The following is a 14,924-nucleotide window of genomic DNA, read 5'->3' as shown; positions in this document are numbered from 1 at the left end:
CAAGAGCCCAATTGTAATTTCGCTGCAGGGGAATTGAACACAGTACCTTACCCAAGCTTATCACTGTTAGAAGGAAGTTGGACATGAATTGTAGACTGCAAATTTCTTCTAACATGTATAGCCTTGGCGTTTGTTCAAAACGATGGACTCATGTGGCATTTTTCTGTTTGTCAGTCTCCTTTATCTACCTTAAAAGTAATGTTAACTAGTCCCTGAACTTATTACAAAATAAGTTGGTGGTTTTGTCATGAATTGTAACATACATCCGGTCTAGTATCGGAACAAGAGTCTGTTCATCTGGCTGTCACATTTGGGGCTGATGACTTGGTCTTACACTGCAACACAGGGCATCATTGTCATGACATTGCCAAGTACTCTTTTGCACTTGAAAAATCTTTGCCTAATTTTCTCAACTCAGCCATTTGAGTGATTTTCAGATGTAAGTCTCAGCATCTTACCTGGTCGATTTGCACAAGTTTATCGATGACCTTCTTCACCATAGCATCAGGTCCTCGGACTTTCACTTCTGGGTTGTTCACTTGTTCTTTCAATCCATTCCCGACCACCCTGTTTGTGTAACTAGAAACAGGCAAAGGACATTGAGGTTCTGAAGGACAGCAGAAAACAGTGATAAATAATTATATTGACATTGTGTTTTTTTCATTTGTTCATCTTAGATTGAGATTGCCCTCATGGAATGTGAAGCAGGGGAAAGATTACGATCATAACAACTTGGAGGAAAATGGCTCCTCCACCAACCAAAATGATCATGGCTGATCGAAGTCAACTCCACTTTACCACCCATTCTCCAAATGACTCCCTGAGAGGTCAACACTGAGGCCTACTGAACCTCAAAAATAATCAAGAATGGAATCATAGCATCCCTACAGTGTGGAAATAGGCCATTCAGCCCATCAGGTCCACCCAGACCCATCCCACCTACCCAATCCCTGCATCGCCCATGGCTAATCCACTTCGCCTGTATATCTTTGGACTGTGAGAAGAAACCTGAGCACCTGGAGGAAATCCACACAGACATAGGGAGAATGTATAAACTCCACACAATCGCCCAAAGATGGAAACAGACCCAGGTCCGTGGTGCTGTGAGCCACTGTGTCCACACAATCTAGTGTAGAGAATCCCAAAGATTCACAACCCTTCCAGAGAAAATATTTTTGCTCATTACAATCCTGAGTGAGCAGCAAAAATGCCAATTGTAGTGTCGGTGCTATCCAATGAGGACAAGCCAAAAGAATGATCAGTGAAATGATACAGGATTAACCCATTCCTCCAGCCTGTTACACAGGAGCAACAGGCTATTCAGCATGGTAACTCAGTGGTTAGGACTGCTGCTTCACAGCGTCAGGGATCCAGGTTCGATTCCAGCTTCGGGTGACTGTCGGTATGGAGTTTGCACATTCTCCCCGTATCTGTGTGTGTTTCCTCTGGATGCTCCGATTTCCTCCCACAATCCAAAGATGTGCAGGTTAGGTGAATTGGCCATGCTGAATTGTCCATAGTGTTCAGGGATGTGTTGGTTAGATGCATTAGTCAGGGGAAATGTAAAGGAATGGGTCTGAATGGGTTACTCTCTGGAGGATTGGTGTGGACTTGTTGGGCCAAATGGCCTGTTTCCACACTGTAGGGATTCGATGGAAGAGGGTGGAATGCTGACCTGTTGTTTTCTCATGGCACGAGGCTAGACGCTGAGAAGGCATCGCCAACAAATACAACACTTGCACTGAACTAAACTGTCATGAGAGCCTTGTTGATGGATTGAAACCCGTGACTGGAGACTTAAATCCCTATCTCAGCAAGATAGTTCCAACAATTGGTGCACAGGTTTGAAGTTCCTTCAATGCATAACAAAGTTGATCTCAAATGATAAAAGAAATTAACACAGCTCTTGTTTCTCAGAATGATCGCCTTACAAATGCTACAGGTTTGCAGAGAAAGTAGTGGAAAATAATTCAGTCTTGGGGTCGTGGCATTGATATTGAATTGGGCAACAAGAGAGTATTTTGTTTGTATTGATATCTCTTGGTTGAGTTAGATTTGGAGACTCAGTGGGGGGAGTGGGAGTTTGTCAAGATCACGCAATCAATAATCGTATTTTCAATGTTTTCTTACAAGAGGTCTAACCCAATGTATTTAAGTAGTTACATGTTTTTATTTGCCGGAGGCTAACAATACAGTTGGGAGCAAATTACTTCAGAAAGAAAGCATATAACAGTATGTGTCTACATCAGAATTTCAGGACTTGAGATTTCTCAGCCCCCTCTTCCTCATCCAGCTCCATTACATGGATCCCATCAAAGGCTCTTCAATTGATAACTCAATACATTATTGATCAGACCCAACAACCTCCTGCTCTTTTACTTTGCGCATTTCTCAATAAATTGTGACCAAGCATGAACTTGCATTGGAAATATCCTTATTGTACTTTATCCTACTGGAGGGCAATTTAAGAAACATTTCAGTGGTGAGCAGTTAGCTTTTTGTGGCTGTGTTTTGTTATTAGAAGGAATGCCTCAATTAAGCAACTGGTTTGTCAAGCCTGGCCCACAGCAGATTCAGGATGTGGGCTAGCTAAGGGTAGAGATCAGGCCTAAGTCCTGATGCTTGCTTCATTGTAACATGTCTATTATGAAGGTGTAGGTTTGTTCTATATCTTTAAGAGAGAGAGGGGAAGCTAGCAAGGACTGACTGAAAGCACACAGTGGGCTGAACAAGGTAAAAATGTAACATTTGATTGAAGCAAATAGCTGGAGTTGTGTTGCCATGGAAGAAAAACAAATTCAAATTTGGCCAATCAGTTTAAACTATGCCCCAGATACCAAAATCCATTTGAATTTGAATTGTACTGTTTGGGATGACATCAAACCAATGAAATGATCCAATGTTTTGGGGTATAAAACCAGACATTTTGAACAGTTAGGGGAGAACAGCAATGAGCACCAACAAGTACAGACTGCCACCCAAATAGCTCTCTGAAAGGTACCTGTCCAAAAGAAAAGGTGTGCAGCCAAAAACCAAAGAAGAGATGACTCAGGAAAACACAGTGGAAAATCTACAAAGGAGAATTGACAAAACTGGCTGGTTTTCATACGTCATTTTTTTTTTCTCGATAAATCTTAATCAAGGCTTTTAATTGTCGGACCAGTATTATAAAGTGGGAGGTAAAAGCGAGGTTTAAAAGAAAGGAGTTGTAAATAGCTGTTGTTTTAATGTTCTCTACTGGACTTAAAGAATTAAATTACTAATTTTTATTTTCAATAATGACCTCTGGGTTAGTTAGAGTCATAGAGTCGTACAGATGTACAGCATGGAACAGACACTTCGGTCAAACCCGTCCATGCCGACCAGATATCCAAACCCAATCTAGTCCCACCTGCCAGCACCCGGCCCATATCCCTCCAAACCTTTCCTATTCATATACCCATCCAAATGCCTCTTAAATGTTGCAATTGTACCAGCCTCCACCACTTCCTCTGGCAGCTCATTCCATACACGTACCACCCTCTGTGTGAAAAAGTTCCCCCTTAGGTCTCGATTATATCTTTTCCCTTTCACCCTAAACCTATGCCCTCTAGTTCTGGACTCACCTACCCCAGGGAAAAGACCCTATCTATTTATTCTATCCATGCCCCTCATAATTTTGTTAACCTCTATAAGGTCACCCCTCAGCCTCCGACGCTCCAGGGAAAACAGCCCCAGCCTGTTCAGCCTCTCCCTGTAGCTCAGATCCTCCAAACCTGGCAACATCCTTGTAAATCTTTTCTGAACCCTTTCAAGTTTCACAACATCTTTCCGATAGGAAGGAAACCGGAATTGCACGCAACATTCCAACAGTGGCCTAACCAATGTCCTGTACAGCCGCAACATGACCTCCCAACTCCTGTACTCAATACTCTGACCAATAAAGGAAAGCATACCAAACGCCTTCTTCACTATCCTATCTACCTGCAACTCCACTTTCAAGGAGCTATGAACCTGCACTCCAAGGTCTCTTTGTTCAGCAACACTCCCTAGGACCTTACCATTAAGTGTATAAGTCCTGCTAAGATTTGCTTTCCTAAAATGCAGCACCTCGCATTTATCGGAATTAAACTCCATCTGCCACTTCTCAGCCCATTGGCCCATCTGGTCCAGATCCTGTTGTAATCTGAGGTAACCCTCTTCAATGTCCACTACACCTCCAATTTTGGCGTCATCTCCAAACTTACTAACTGTACCTCTTATGCTCGCATCCAAATCATTTATATAAATGACAAAAAGTAGAGGGCCCAGCACTGATCCTTGTGACACTCCACTGGTCACAGCCTCCAGTCTGAAAAACAATCCTCCACCATCACCCTCTGTCTTCTGCCTTTGAGCCAGTTCTGTATCCAAATGGCTAGTTCTCCCTGTATTCCATGAGATCTAACCTTGCTAACCAGTCTCCCATGAGGAGGCTTGTCGAACGCCTTACTGAAGTCCATATAGATCACAGCTACTGCTCTGCCCTCATCAATCCTCTTTGTTACTTCTTCGAAAAACTCAATCAAGTTTGTGAGACATGATTTCCCATGCACAAAGCCATGTTGACTATTCTGAATCAGTCTTTGCCTTTCCAAATACATGTACAACTTGTCCCTCAGGATTCCTTCCGACAACTTGTCCACCACTGAGGTCAGGCTCACCGGTCTATAGTTCCCTGGCTTGTCTTTACCACCCATCTTAAACAGTGGCACCACGTTTGCCAACCTCCAGTCTTCTGGCACCTCACCTGCGACTATCGATGATACAAATATCTCAGCAAGAGGCCCAGCAATCACTTCTCTAGCTTCCCACAGAGTTCTCGGGTACACCTGATCAGGTCCTGGGGATTTATCCACCTTTAACCGTTTCAAGACATCCAGCACTTCCTCCTCTGTAATATGGACATTTTGCAAGATGTCACCATCTATTTCCCTACAGTCTATATCTTCCATATCCTTTTCCACAGTAAATACTGATGTAAAATATTCATTTAGTATCTCCCCCATTTTCTGTGGCTCCACACAAAGGCTGCCTTGCTGATCTTTGAGGGGCCCTATTCTCTCCCTAGTTACCCTTTTGTCCTCATATTTTTGTAAAAGCCCTTTGGATTCTCCTTAATTCCATTTGCCAAAGCTATCTCATGTCCCCGTTTTGCCCTCCTGATTTCTCTCTTAAGTACACTCCTACTTTCTTTATACTCTTCTAAGGATTCACTCGATCTATCCTGTCTATACCTGACATATGCTTCCTTCTTTTTCTTAACCAAACCCTCAATGTCTTTAGTCATCCAGCCTTCGCTATACCTACCAGCTTTCCCTTTCACCCTGACAGGAATATACTTTCTCTGGATTCTTGTTATCTCATTTCTGAAGGCTTCCCATTTTCCAGCCGTCCCTTTACCTGCAAACATCTGCCTCTAATCAGCTTTCGGAAGTTCTTGCCTAATACCGTCAAAATTGGCCCTTCTCCAATTTAGAACTTCACCTGTTAGATCTGGTCTATCCTTTTCCATCACTATTTTAAAACGAATAGAATTATGGTCGCTGGCCCCAAAGTGCTCCCCCACTGACACCTCAGTCACCTGCCCTGCCTTATTTCCCAAGAGTAGGTCAAGTTTTGCACCTTCTCTAGTAGGTACATCCACATACTGATTCAGAAAATTGTCTTGTACACACTTAAGAAATTCCTCTCCATCTAAACCTTTAACACTATGGCAGTCCCAGTCGATGTTTGGAAAGTTAAAATCCCCTACCATAACCACCATATTATTCTTACAGATAGCTGAGATCTCCTTACAAGTTTGTTTCTCAATTTCCCTCTGACTATTGGGGGGTCTATAATACAATCCCAATAAGGTGATCATCCCTTTCTTATTTCTCAGCTCCACCCAAATAACTTCCCTGGATGTATTTCCGAGATTATGCTCCCTCAGCACAGCTGTAATGCTATCCCTTATCAAAATGCCACTCCCCCTCCTCTCTTGCCTCACTTTCTATCCGTCCTGGAACATTCAGCTGCCAGTCCTGCCCATCCCTGAGCCATGTTTCCGTAATTGCTATGATATCCCAGTCCCATGTTCCTAATCATGCCCTGAGTTCATCTGCCTTCCCTGTTAGGCCCCTTGCATTGAAATAAATGCAGCTTAATTTATTAGTCCTATCTTGTCCCTACCTGCTTGACTCACTTATGTTCTCAGCTGTACCCGTCTCAGATCGATCTCTTTCCTCACTATCTCCCCCCCCCACCCCTCCCCACCCCACCCCCCCACCCCACCCCCCACCCCCCACCCCCCCCCCCACCCCCCACCCCCCACCCCCCCCACCCACCTTACTAGTTTAAATCCTTCCAAGCAGTTCTAGCAAATTTCCCTGCCAGTATATTAGTCCCCTTCCAATTTAGGTGCAATCTGTACTTCTTGTACAGGTCACTTCTACCCCAAAAGAGATTCCAATGATCCAAAAATGTGAATCCTTCTCCCATACACCAGTTCCTCAGCCATGCATTCATCTGCTCTATCCTCCTTTTCCTGCCCTCACTAGCTCGTAGCACTGGGAGTAATCCAGATATTACTACCCTTGAGGACCTCCTTTTTAAATTCCTGCCTAACTCTCTGTAATCGCCCTTCAGAATCTCAACCTTTTCCCTTCCTATATCGTTGGTTCCAATGTGGAGAATGACCTCCTGCTGGGCCCTCTCCCCTGTGAGAACATTCTGCACCTTCTCTGAGACATCCTTGATCCTGGCACCAGGGAAACAACACACCGTTCTGATTTTTCTCTGCTGGCCACAGAAACGTCTGTCTGTACCTCTGACTACAGAATCCCCTGACACAATTGATCTCTTGGAAGCCGATGTACCCCTCATTGCATTAGAGCCAGTCTCAATACCAGAAACTTGGCTGTTTGTGCTACGTTCCCCTAAGAATCCATCACCCCCTACATTTTCCAAAACAGCATACCTGTTTGAAATGGGTATATCAACAAAAGACTCCTGCACTAGCTGCCTACCTCTCTTACCCTTCCTGGAGTTAACCCATCTATGTGACTGTATCTGAGACTTTCCCCCCTTCCTATAACTGCCATCCATCACATACAGTTGCTGTTGCAAATTCCTCATGGCTTCCATCTGTCTCTCCATACGATCCACTCGATCTGATAAGATTCACATCCAACAGCATTTATGGCAGATATAATCCGCAGTAACCCTTAAACTCTCTTCAAACTCCCACATCTGACAAGAAGTACATATCACTGCAAAGGCCATTTTTGCTCCTTCACAATCTACAGACCCAGAAAATAACACTGTCTTATTCCTCTACAAAACACCGCACCAGGTTAAATTAATAGCTATGGCTTATATTTCAAGTTTAATCAAGAGACTTATCTCTAAAAACATATAATCAAGAAAGAATCCACTATGCTCACTACTGCAGCCTGTCTCTTGGACAGACTTAAAACAACAATTAACTTATCTGATTCTGTGCTGTGAACTTCGCCCAACAGTTCCTCCAAGATTAGTTGTGAATTTCACTGTTGGTTAATTTTCCTAGATTCACTCCGATGTCCAGCGATATACGAATTCAAACAGCAAAGATAGCAACTGTGCAGGTTCTCTCTCTCTCTCTCTCTCTCTCTGTCTGTCTGTCTGTCTGTCTGTCTCTCTCTCTCTCTCTCTCTCTCCTGCACTGTCCTCACCATGCGCTTCCTTTGTCTGCTCTTCTCCTTTTTAAAACTGCTGTTGTTTTGACTTTTTTTTCCCGAAGTTCCAAAACAATGCAACAGCATATAAAACAGTAATTGCTGCTCCTGGAATTCGAGGAAATCACCTCCAGCACCTAAAATACCTCAAAAAAAGGAGCAGCTCTTACAGCCAGAAATTTTTCCCGTCCTCCATCTTGGATTACCCAGAATCCATCTTGCCTCTCAAAATTTAACGGATCACGGTACGAGGTGAGGTTCTCTGTGTGTCAGGTTTAAATTAGCAGGGGGTTTTCCCTGAGTCACAACATGTCAGAGAACTGAGCCAAAGCCTCAACAATCCCCACATTGATGACTCCCTGTGTCAGAAGGCAGTGTAAAAGGAAGGGAAATTACACATTTAGATACTTGATGCTCTTAATAGTGTATGGGTTGCAAATTGAATGGGCAGCAACACCATAATATATTCCTGTACAAAGCATCCCTACAGACACAGTACAAACCACTCCCTCATGAATACTACATGACAATCCAATTTATGGTGTACCCCACAATGCAATATATAGCATACACAACAATGTTAGAGAATGGGTATATAACAATGCAATGCATAGGGTACACCACAATCCAACATGTAGAATACACAGCTAACTGATAATAGGGTACACAACACTGTAAGACATGGGGTATGCAATGCATTGCGTAGGGTACATAACATTACGATACATGACAATGTGAGACATAGGGTAATAACAATGTCAGACACAGAATATATGACAATACAATGTGTATGGTATCTTACATTGCAACGTGTAGGGTACGCAACAACATAATACAGAGGATATGCAACAATGCGAGACGTACAGTCCGTGACAATACGCTACGCAGTGTACATAGCAATATGATACATAAGGTTTACAACATTTGAATGTGTAGGGTACACACAACGCGAGGCTAGGGTACACAACACTGCGTTATCAGTCACTGCTGATTTTGGATAAAGTCATGACACAAAAGAAATTCAACTGACCAATCATTCCTTGAACGACTGTAGCGAAGAGATCCAGAATATGAATTCGGAGTGGCAGATTAGTTTGATTTGGCTTTAATATGTTGATTAGTAACTTTTTTGAATTTTGTTTCAATTGTCCTCTGAATAAAGTGGACAAGTAACTTTCACAGCAACAATACCCATTATAGAAAGTGGATCTGTAACTTACTGGAGCAAAGTGCTGTGGGATGCCTTGATGTACTGAAACGTGATTTATAAAATACAGACGCTTTCTTTGCTTTAACGAATCACAGCAGGCTTAGTATCAGTTCATCCCACTGCACTCTGTCTAACTTTTACCTTCACATGTCCTAATGACTATGTTGAGGTCTGCTTTTTCAGTACATTTAGATTAGACTAGATTAGAGAACTTACAGTGTGGAAACAGGCCCTTCGGCTCAACAAGTCCACACCGACCCGCCGAAGCGCAACCCACCCAGACCCATTTCCCTACATTTACTACTTCACCTAACACTACGGGCAATTTAGCATGGCCATTTCACCTAACCTGCACATTTTTGGATTGTGAGAGGAAACCGGAGCACCCGGAGGAAACCCATGCAGACACGGGGAGAATGTGCAAACTCCACACAGAGATTCGCCTGAGGCGGGAATTGAACCCAGGTCTCTGGTGCTGTAAATCCACTGGTATTTGTTTCTCTATCAAAATAAAACCAAAATACTGCGGATGTAGGAAATCAAAAAAAAACCCAGAGGTTGCATGGAGAAACTCAGCAGGTCTGGCAGCGTCTGTGGAGTGGAAATTGAGTTAACAGTCCAGTGACCCTCCTTCAGAACTCAAATTTTCAAGACTTCTTCATAATGGGTGTTTTATGCTAGCTGGCTGGTTGGCACACAAGCTTTTATTTCTGCTGTTCTTCCTGCTTTATGTTGTAATCAAGTGCGTAACCAAAATGGTGGGCTGGTTGAATCAGTGAAGGCGAGATACAATCAAAGAGTGATAATTGTTGTTCCAGCAGCAATGTGGTGAGGGGAACTCATGCCTGGTCACCAGGCCCAAGGTCCGAGGCAGAGTACTGAACAAGAAGGACTGTAAAATTGGACATTTGATTTATTTCTTCATTTAATTGCCTTTGTATTTTTTTTGTGTGTTATAAGATGGTGCCAGAGATTGGCAACTCTACACAACACTTTTGACTGTATTTTGTAACAAGATACATGTGACAATAAATAAATAAATAAAATCAATTCAGAAAGGGCCAAGGGGAATTAAAAGAGAATTGAATCAAAAATCAGCTGGTGCAGAGTGGTAAACTCTGGTAGACTTTTCTCCTTCATTGGCCTAGAGATACAGAGTGAGACGCAGTGCCCCAAAAGCTTGAAATCAGTCAGCTTAGTACACATTAAGGCATAAAGCCACTCAGCTTCCTGCAATGATAATGCTCCGGGAGTAAATGATTGTGTCAGAAAAAGTCAATGCATTGTGAAGATACACAGGACATGATTTTACAATTAAGCAGAAACTGCTGACTGCGTTGTCTCTCCGCAACGCTCAAACCACTTGCCTGACGATGGATTTTAATTTAACCCCAAACCACTCTAGGTTTGAAATGATAACCACAGTCCAATATGACTGGGCCTCGATCTCATGCAGGAAAAAAGTCACTGGAGAATGACTCAAGGGCTGATACAAAGCAAACACACAAACAAACACATTCCTTCATCAAATATTTAAAAGAATAACACAAGGGCAGTCACCATTGCTGCGTTCCTAGCTTAAACCTTGGAGAAACAGAAAATATATTGGAGGGAATTCGCAGGCCGATTAACTGTTTGACAAGCCGAGCGACCACTGGTGTGTACTTTAAAGGGGCACCTCTTACGTTGCCTATTTATCTTGCCACCATTAAGGGACACCTTTGTTCTTGATTTCTCAGGACTGGCCCTGGGATAGTGAGCCCGGGAGTCTCCTCTCACCTTTGCCTCTTTGCTTTCATTTGGTGAGTGTGTACACTGGCGACTGGAAGAAGTTACGGTCACCAGAAACATCGCGAACCACCGCCCCCCCATTCCCCCCACCCAGTAAATTGATTTCAGTCCTACATGACCGGGCTGTGACCCCAAGACTGCACCTCCCCGCATGTTCTAGGTGTCTAGCACAAACAAACCTTCAAACCTACACAGCCATTTCAGAGGCTTGTGTGTTTCACCTCTCACTCTGTCACCAGGTTAGAGCAATCAAACACAGTGAGCATAGGTCAGTTACCAGACTCACATAATCAAATGCAGTAATAGTGCAATACAGTGATTCCAGAATAAATATGCCAAATTACCTGTGGCTAAGCACAAATACTTAATTTTTTTTGACAATGCTTCTAGTGTTATTGGTCTTAGATTAAGGGAAAATCAACAAGACTTTGTCATTCAAGACTGAGATTCAAAAGCTGCCCAGCTGAATGTATGTAATTTCATGATGAAGGGCTTATGCCGAAACATTGACTCTCCTGCACCTAGGATGTTGCTTGACCTGCTGTGTTTTTCCAACGCCACACATTTCAACTCTGACTCTCCAGCATCTGCAGTCCTCAGTTTCTCCTGTATGTAGTTTCTGATTTATATACAAACATTGGAAATTGATGGTTAACACGAGTAGACAGTTATCCTCTCCCTACTACTCACAACCCATCCTACCACAAGGAGAAACCATGCTCGAAACATCGACTCTCCTGCTCCTCGTCTGCTGCCTGACCGGCTGTGCTTTTCCAGCACCACATCTTTTGACTCATCCTCCCACAGACAAGTAATCTTCTCGAAGGGAGAGGTAGAGAGATAGGTAAAAGAAGACAACACTCAACCAAAAGAGAACAACAGGGGAAACAAAAAAACTTCTCTGATGCCCTCCTGCTGTTGAAACTATCCAGGAAATCAAACTGGATCAGCCTATACTATCTGCTCATCCTCGTTCTCTGCCCCAGCCACTGCTACCTAAGAAGTGGAGATACCAGTGTTGGACTGAGGTGGACAAAGTCAGAAGTTACATGTCACCAGGTTATAGACCAACGGGTTCATTTAAAATCACAAGCGTGAAATCACAAGTGTGAAAAGACAGCAGCCACCGTCACCACCCAAATCTGCTGGCTCCTTGCATCCGTATCCTGGGCCAAACTTACCGGGATTTGGCATTGCTGGTGAATTTGCAAAGCACAGAAGTCAGTGACACCGAGGGACCTTAAACCACACGTTTGAAGTCCTGAGGAACGGCTTGTGCCTGAAACATTAATTCTCCTGCTCCTCCGATTACCTGCTGTGCTTTTCCAGCGCCACAGTCTCAACTCTGACTCTCCAGCATCTGCATTCCTCACTTTCTCCTTGTTAGACAATTTGGTTAAGTTCAAATTCTCCATTCTGCTAACATCAAAACCCAAGTCACCTCCATTTTTCTCATGGAGGGAGGAGGACCAATTCTACCGGTGTTGCCACTGGAATCTGAGGTGTGAATGCCAAGAGGTAGAGGCAGGAGTGGTAACTTAGCATCACTGTGAAACATCTAAAGAGTAGTCATACCAGACTTTAAATGTTAACTCTTGTTTTTCTCTCGCGATGAACCTGCTGAGTTTCTTTAACATTCTCCTTATTTGTTCCAGATTTCCAGCACCTGCAGTATTTTGCCTTTATTGAAATATCATGATCCATGCTGCTGAACCAAATTGGCTGCCCACACATTAAATTGGAGGTCCACACATTCGCCATGATCTTCTAAACACCTGCACTTGCCATTCCTTGGCTCGGCCATTAACTGACCCAGATCCCTGTACATAGTGTCAATGGATCTGATACTCACCAGTTGAATCACAGCCTTGTTATGATGACCATCTTCTGTAACATGAGTAAGGGGGCCATACATGAACAAAATACGAGGCCTGCAAATGTGCTGCATTGCCAGTGAATATTTTGGAATGGATCATGGTGATTAAAGGCACGGGGGAATGACTTTGGTACAATGCTATAGTTTATGGGCTAATAATTCCTGAAGCCTCGATTAACATCCTGAGGACAAATGTTCAAATCCCATAATGGTGGAGTCCCAATTCAATTTAAATATCCAGGTTATGTAGCTTGTTTGTGATACCCATGATTACCATCATCATTTATGGTAAAATCCCATTACTCCGTCTGGCCCATGTGACTCCAGACTCACAGCACTGTGGTTACCTTTAGCTACCCAGTAAATGGCTTAGCCAACCTCATTCCTGATGAAGGGTTTATGCCCGAAACGTTGATTCTCTTGCTCCTCGGATGCTGCCTGACCTGCTGTGCTTTTCCAGCACCACACTCTCGGCTCTGATCTCCAGCATCTGCAATCCTCACTTTCTCCTCCTTTGCCAACCAGTACGTTCAATGGCAATAAATGCTGGCCATATCACTAACACGTACATCCCATGAAGGAAGAATTTTAAGCTACATAAATGAGGCTTACACTGTACAAAGGCTCTGTCCCTGGCATCTATACATTAGCACATGCTGCAATTTTACCAGGAGAGGTATCAAAAGGTCCACACATCCAATTGGAGTCCTTAAAGGCTTAATTCATGGCCACTTAAGGACCTTGTCCAGCATGTTATCCACAGGAGAAATGACTCATATCAAGTGTACAATCCATAGGCTTTACTGAGGAGTTGGTAACCTGATAATCTTGGAGTTGCCTCCTTTATGGGCTATTGGAGGCCACCAATAACAGCCCTTTCCCTCTCAAAGATCATCCAACCCCATTTTACTCCTGCACACCACTGTCCTGCCCACCCCACAACCCCTCACCAGCACCTTCCTTAGCAAGTCCCTAGCATTGCTTTAAAGGCTGGAATCTATTACTTCTGCCGTCTTTGGGACTACCTACAGTTATGGTTCTGTTCGCCGAGCTGGGAATTTGTGTTGTAGACATTTCGTCCCCCGTCTAGGTGACATCCTCAGTGCTTGGGAGCCTCCTGTGAAGTGCTTCTGTGATGTTTCCTCCGGCATTTATAGTGATTTATATCTGCCGCTTCCGGTTGTCAGTTCCAGCTGTCCGTTGCAGTGGTCGGTATATTGGGTCTAGGTCGATGTGCTTATTGATTGAATCTGTGGATGAATGCCATGCCTCTAGGAATTCCCTGGCTGTTCTCTGTTTGGCTTGTCCTATAATAGTAGTGTTGTCCCAGTCAAACTCATGTTGCTTGTCACCGCGAGCGCCGCTTCACCACCGCTCCCTCATCACCAGACGCCTGGAGGAAGAACGCCTCATCTTCCGCCTCGGAACACTTCAACCCCAGGGCATCAATGTGGACTTCAACAGTTTCCTCATTTCCCATTCCCCCACCTCACCCTAGTTCCAAACTTCTAGCTCAGCACTGCCCCCATGACTTGTCTGGACTTGTCCTACCTGCCTATCTCCTTATCCACTCCACCCTCTCCTTCCTGACCTATCACCTTCATCCCCTCCCCCACTCACCTATTGTACTCTATGCTACTTTCTCCCCACCCCCACCCTCCTCTAGCTTATCTCTCCACGCTTCAGGCTCTCTGCCTTTATTCCTGATAAAGGGCTTTTGCCCGAAACGTCGATTTCGCTGCTCCTTGGATGCTGCCTGAACTGCTGTGCTTTTCCAGCACCACTAATCCAGAATCTGGTTTCCAGCATCTCCACTCATTATTTTTACCTCAATTTCATCAACAGATGCCTAAGGGAAAGGCAACGGAACGAGAACATGCTGCAAACCAAAGGACTAGCCACACTACCATACATCAGGAGCATTTCCGAACTGACAGCCAGACTACTGCAACCACTAGGACTCGTAACAGCACACAAACCAACAGCCACTCTCACACAACAACTCACCAGAACGAAGGACCTGATACCCAGCATGAGCAAAACCAATGTAGTGTACAAAATCCCACGCAAGGACTGCACAAAACACTACATAGGACAAACAGGAAGACAGCTAACGATCCGCATCCATGAACACCAACTAGCCACGAAACGACACGACCAGCTATCCTTAGTAGCCACACACTCAGATAACAAGCAACATGAGTTTGACTGGGACAACACTACTATTATAGGACAAGCCAAACAGAGAACAGCCAGGGAATTCCTAGAGGCATGGCATTCATCCACAGATTCAATCAATAAGCACATCGACCTGGACCCAATATACCAG

The 14,924-nt window shown here is 44.0% G+C and overlaps 1 protein-coding gene across 1 annotated transcript in view; it reads right to left on the bottom strand.

The window, feature by feature from the left end:
* Window positions 1-14,924, bottom strand: part of LOC140478441 (glypican-5-like) — a 446,519-nt gene that overhangs the window by 75,133 nt on the left and 356,462 nt on the right. Inside the window, exon 7 of the mRNA XM_072571705.1 lies at window positions 459-579. Coding sequence (XP_072427806.1) covers window positions 459-579 — 121 coding nt within the window. The remainder of the gene's footprint in view (window positions 1-458; window positions 580-14,924) is intronic.

Source organism: Chiloscyllium punctatum, chromosome 6 (assembly GCF_047496795.1).
Source record: "Chiloscyllium punctatum isolate Juve2018m chromosome 6, sChiPun1.3, whole genome shotgun sequence".
In the NCBI taxonomy this organism is placed as follows: domain Eukaryota; kingdom Metazoa; phylum Chordata; class Chondrichthyes; order Orectolobiformes; family Hemiscylliidae; genus Chiloscyllium; species Chiloscyllium punctatum.
The sequence above is the reverse complement of the archived record's forward strand: the minus strand, read 5'-3'. Positions and strand labels throughout refer to the sequence as shown.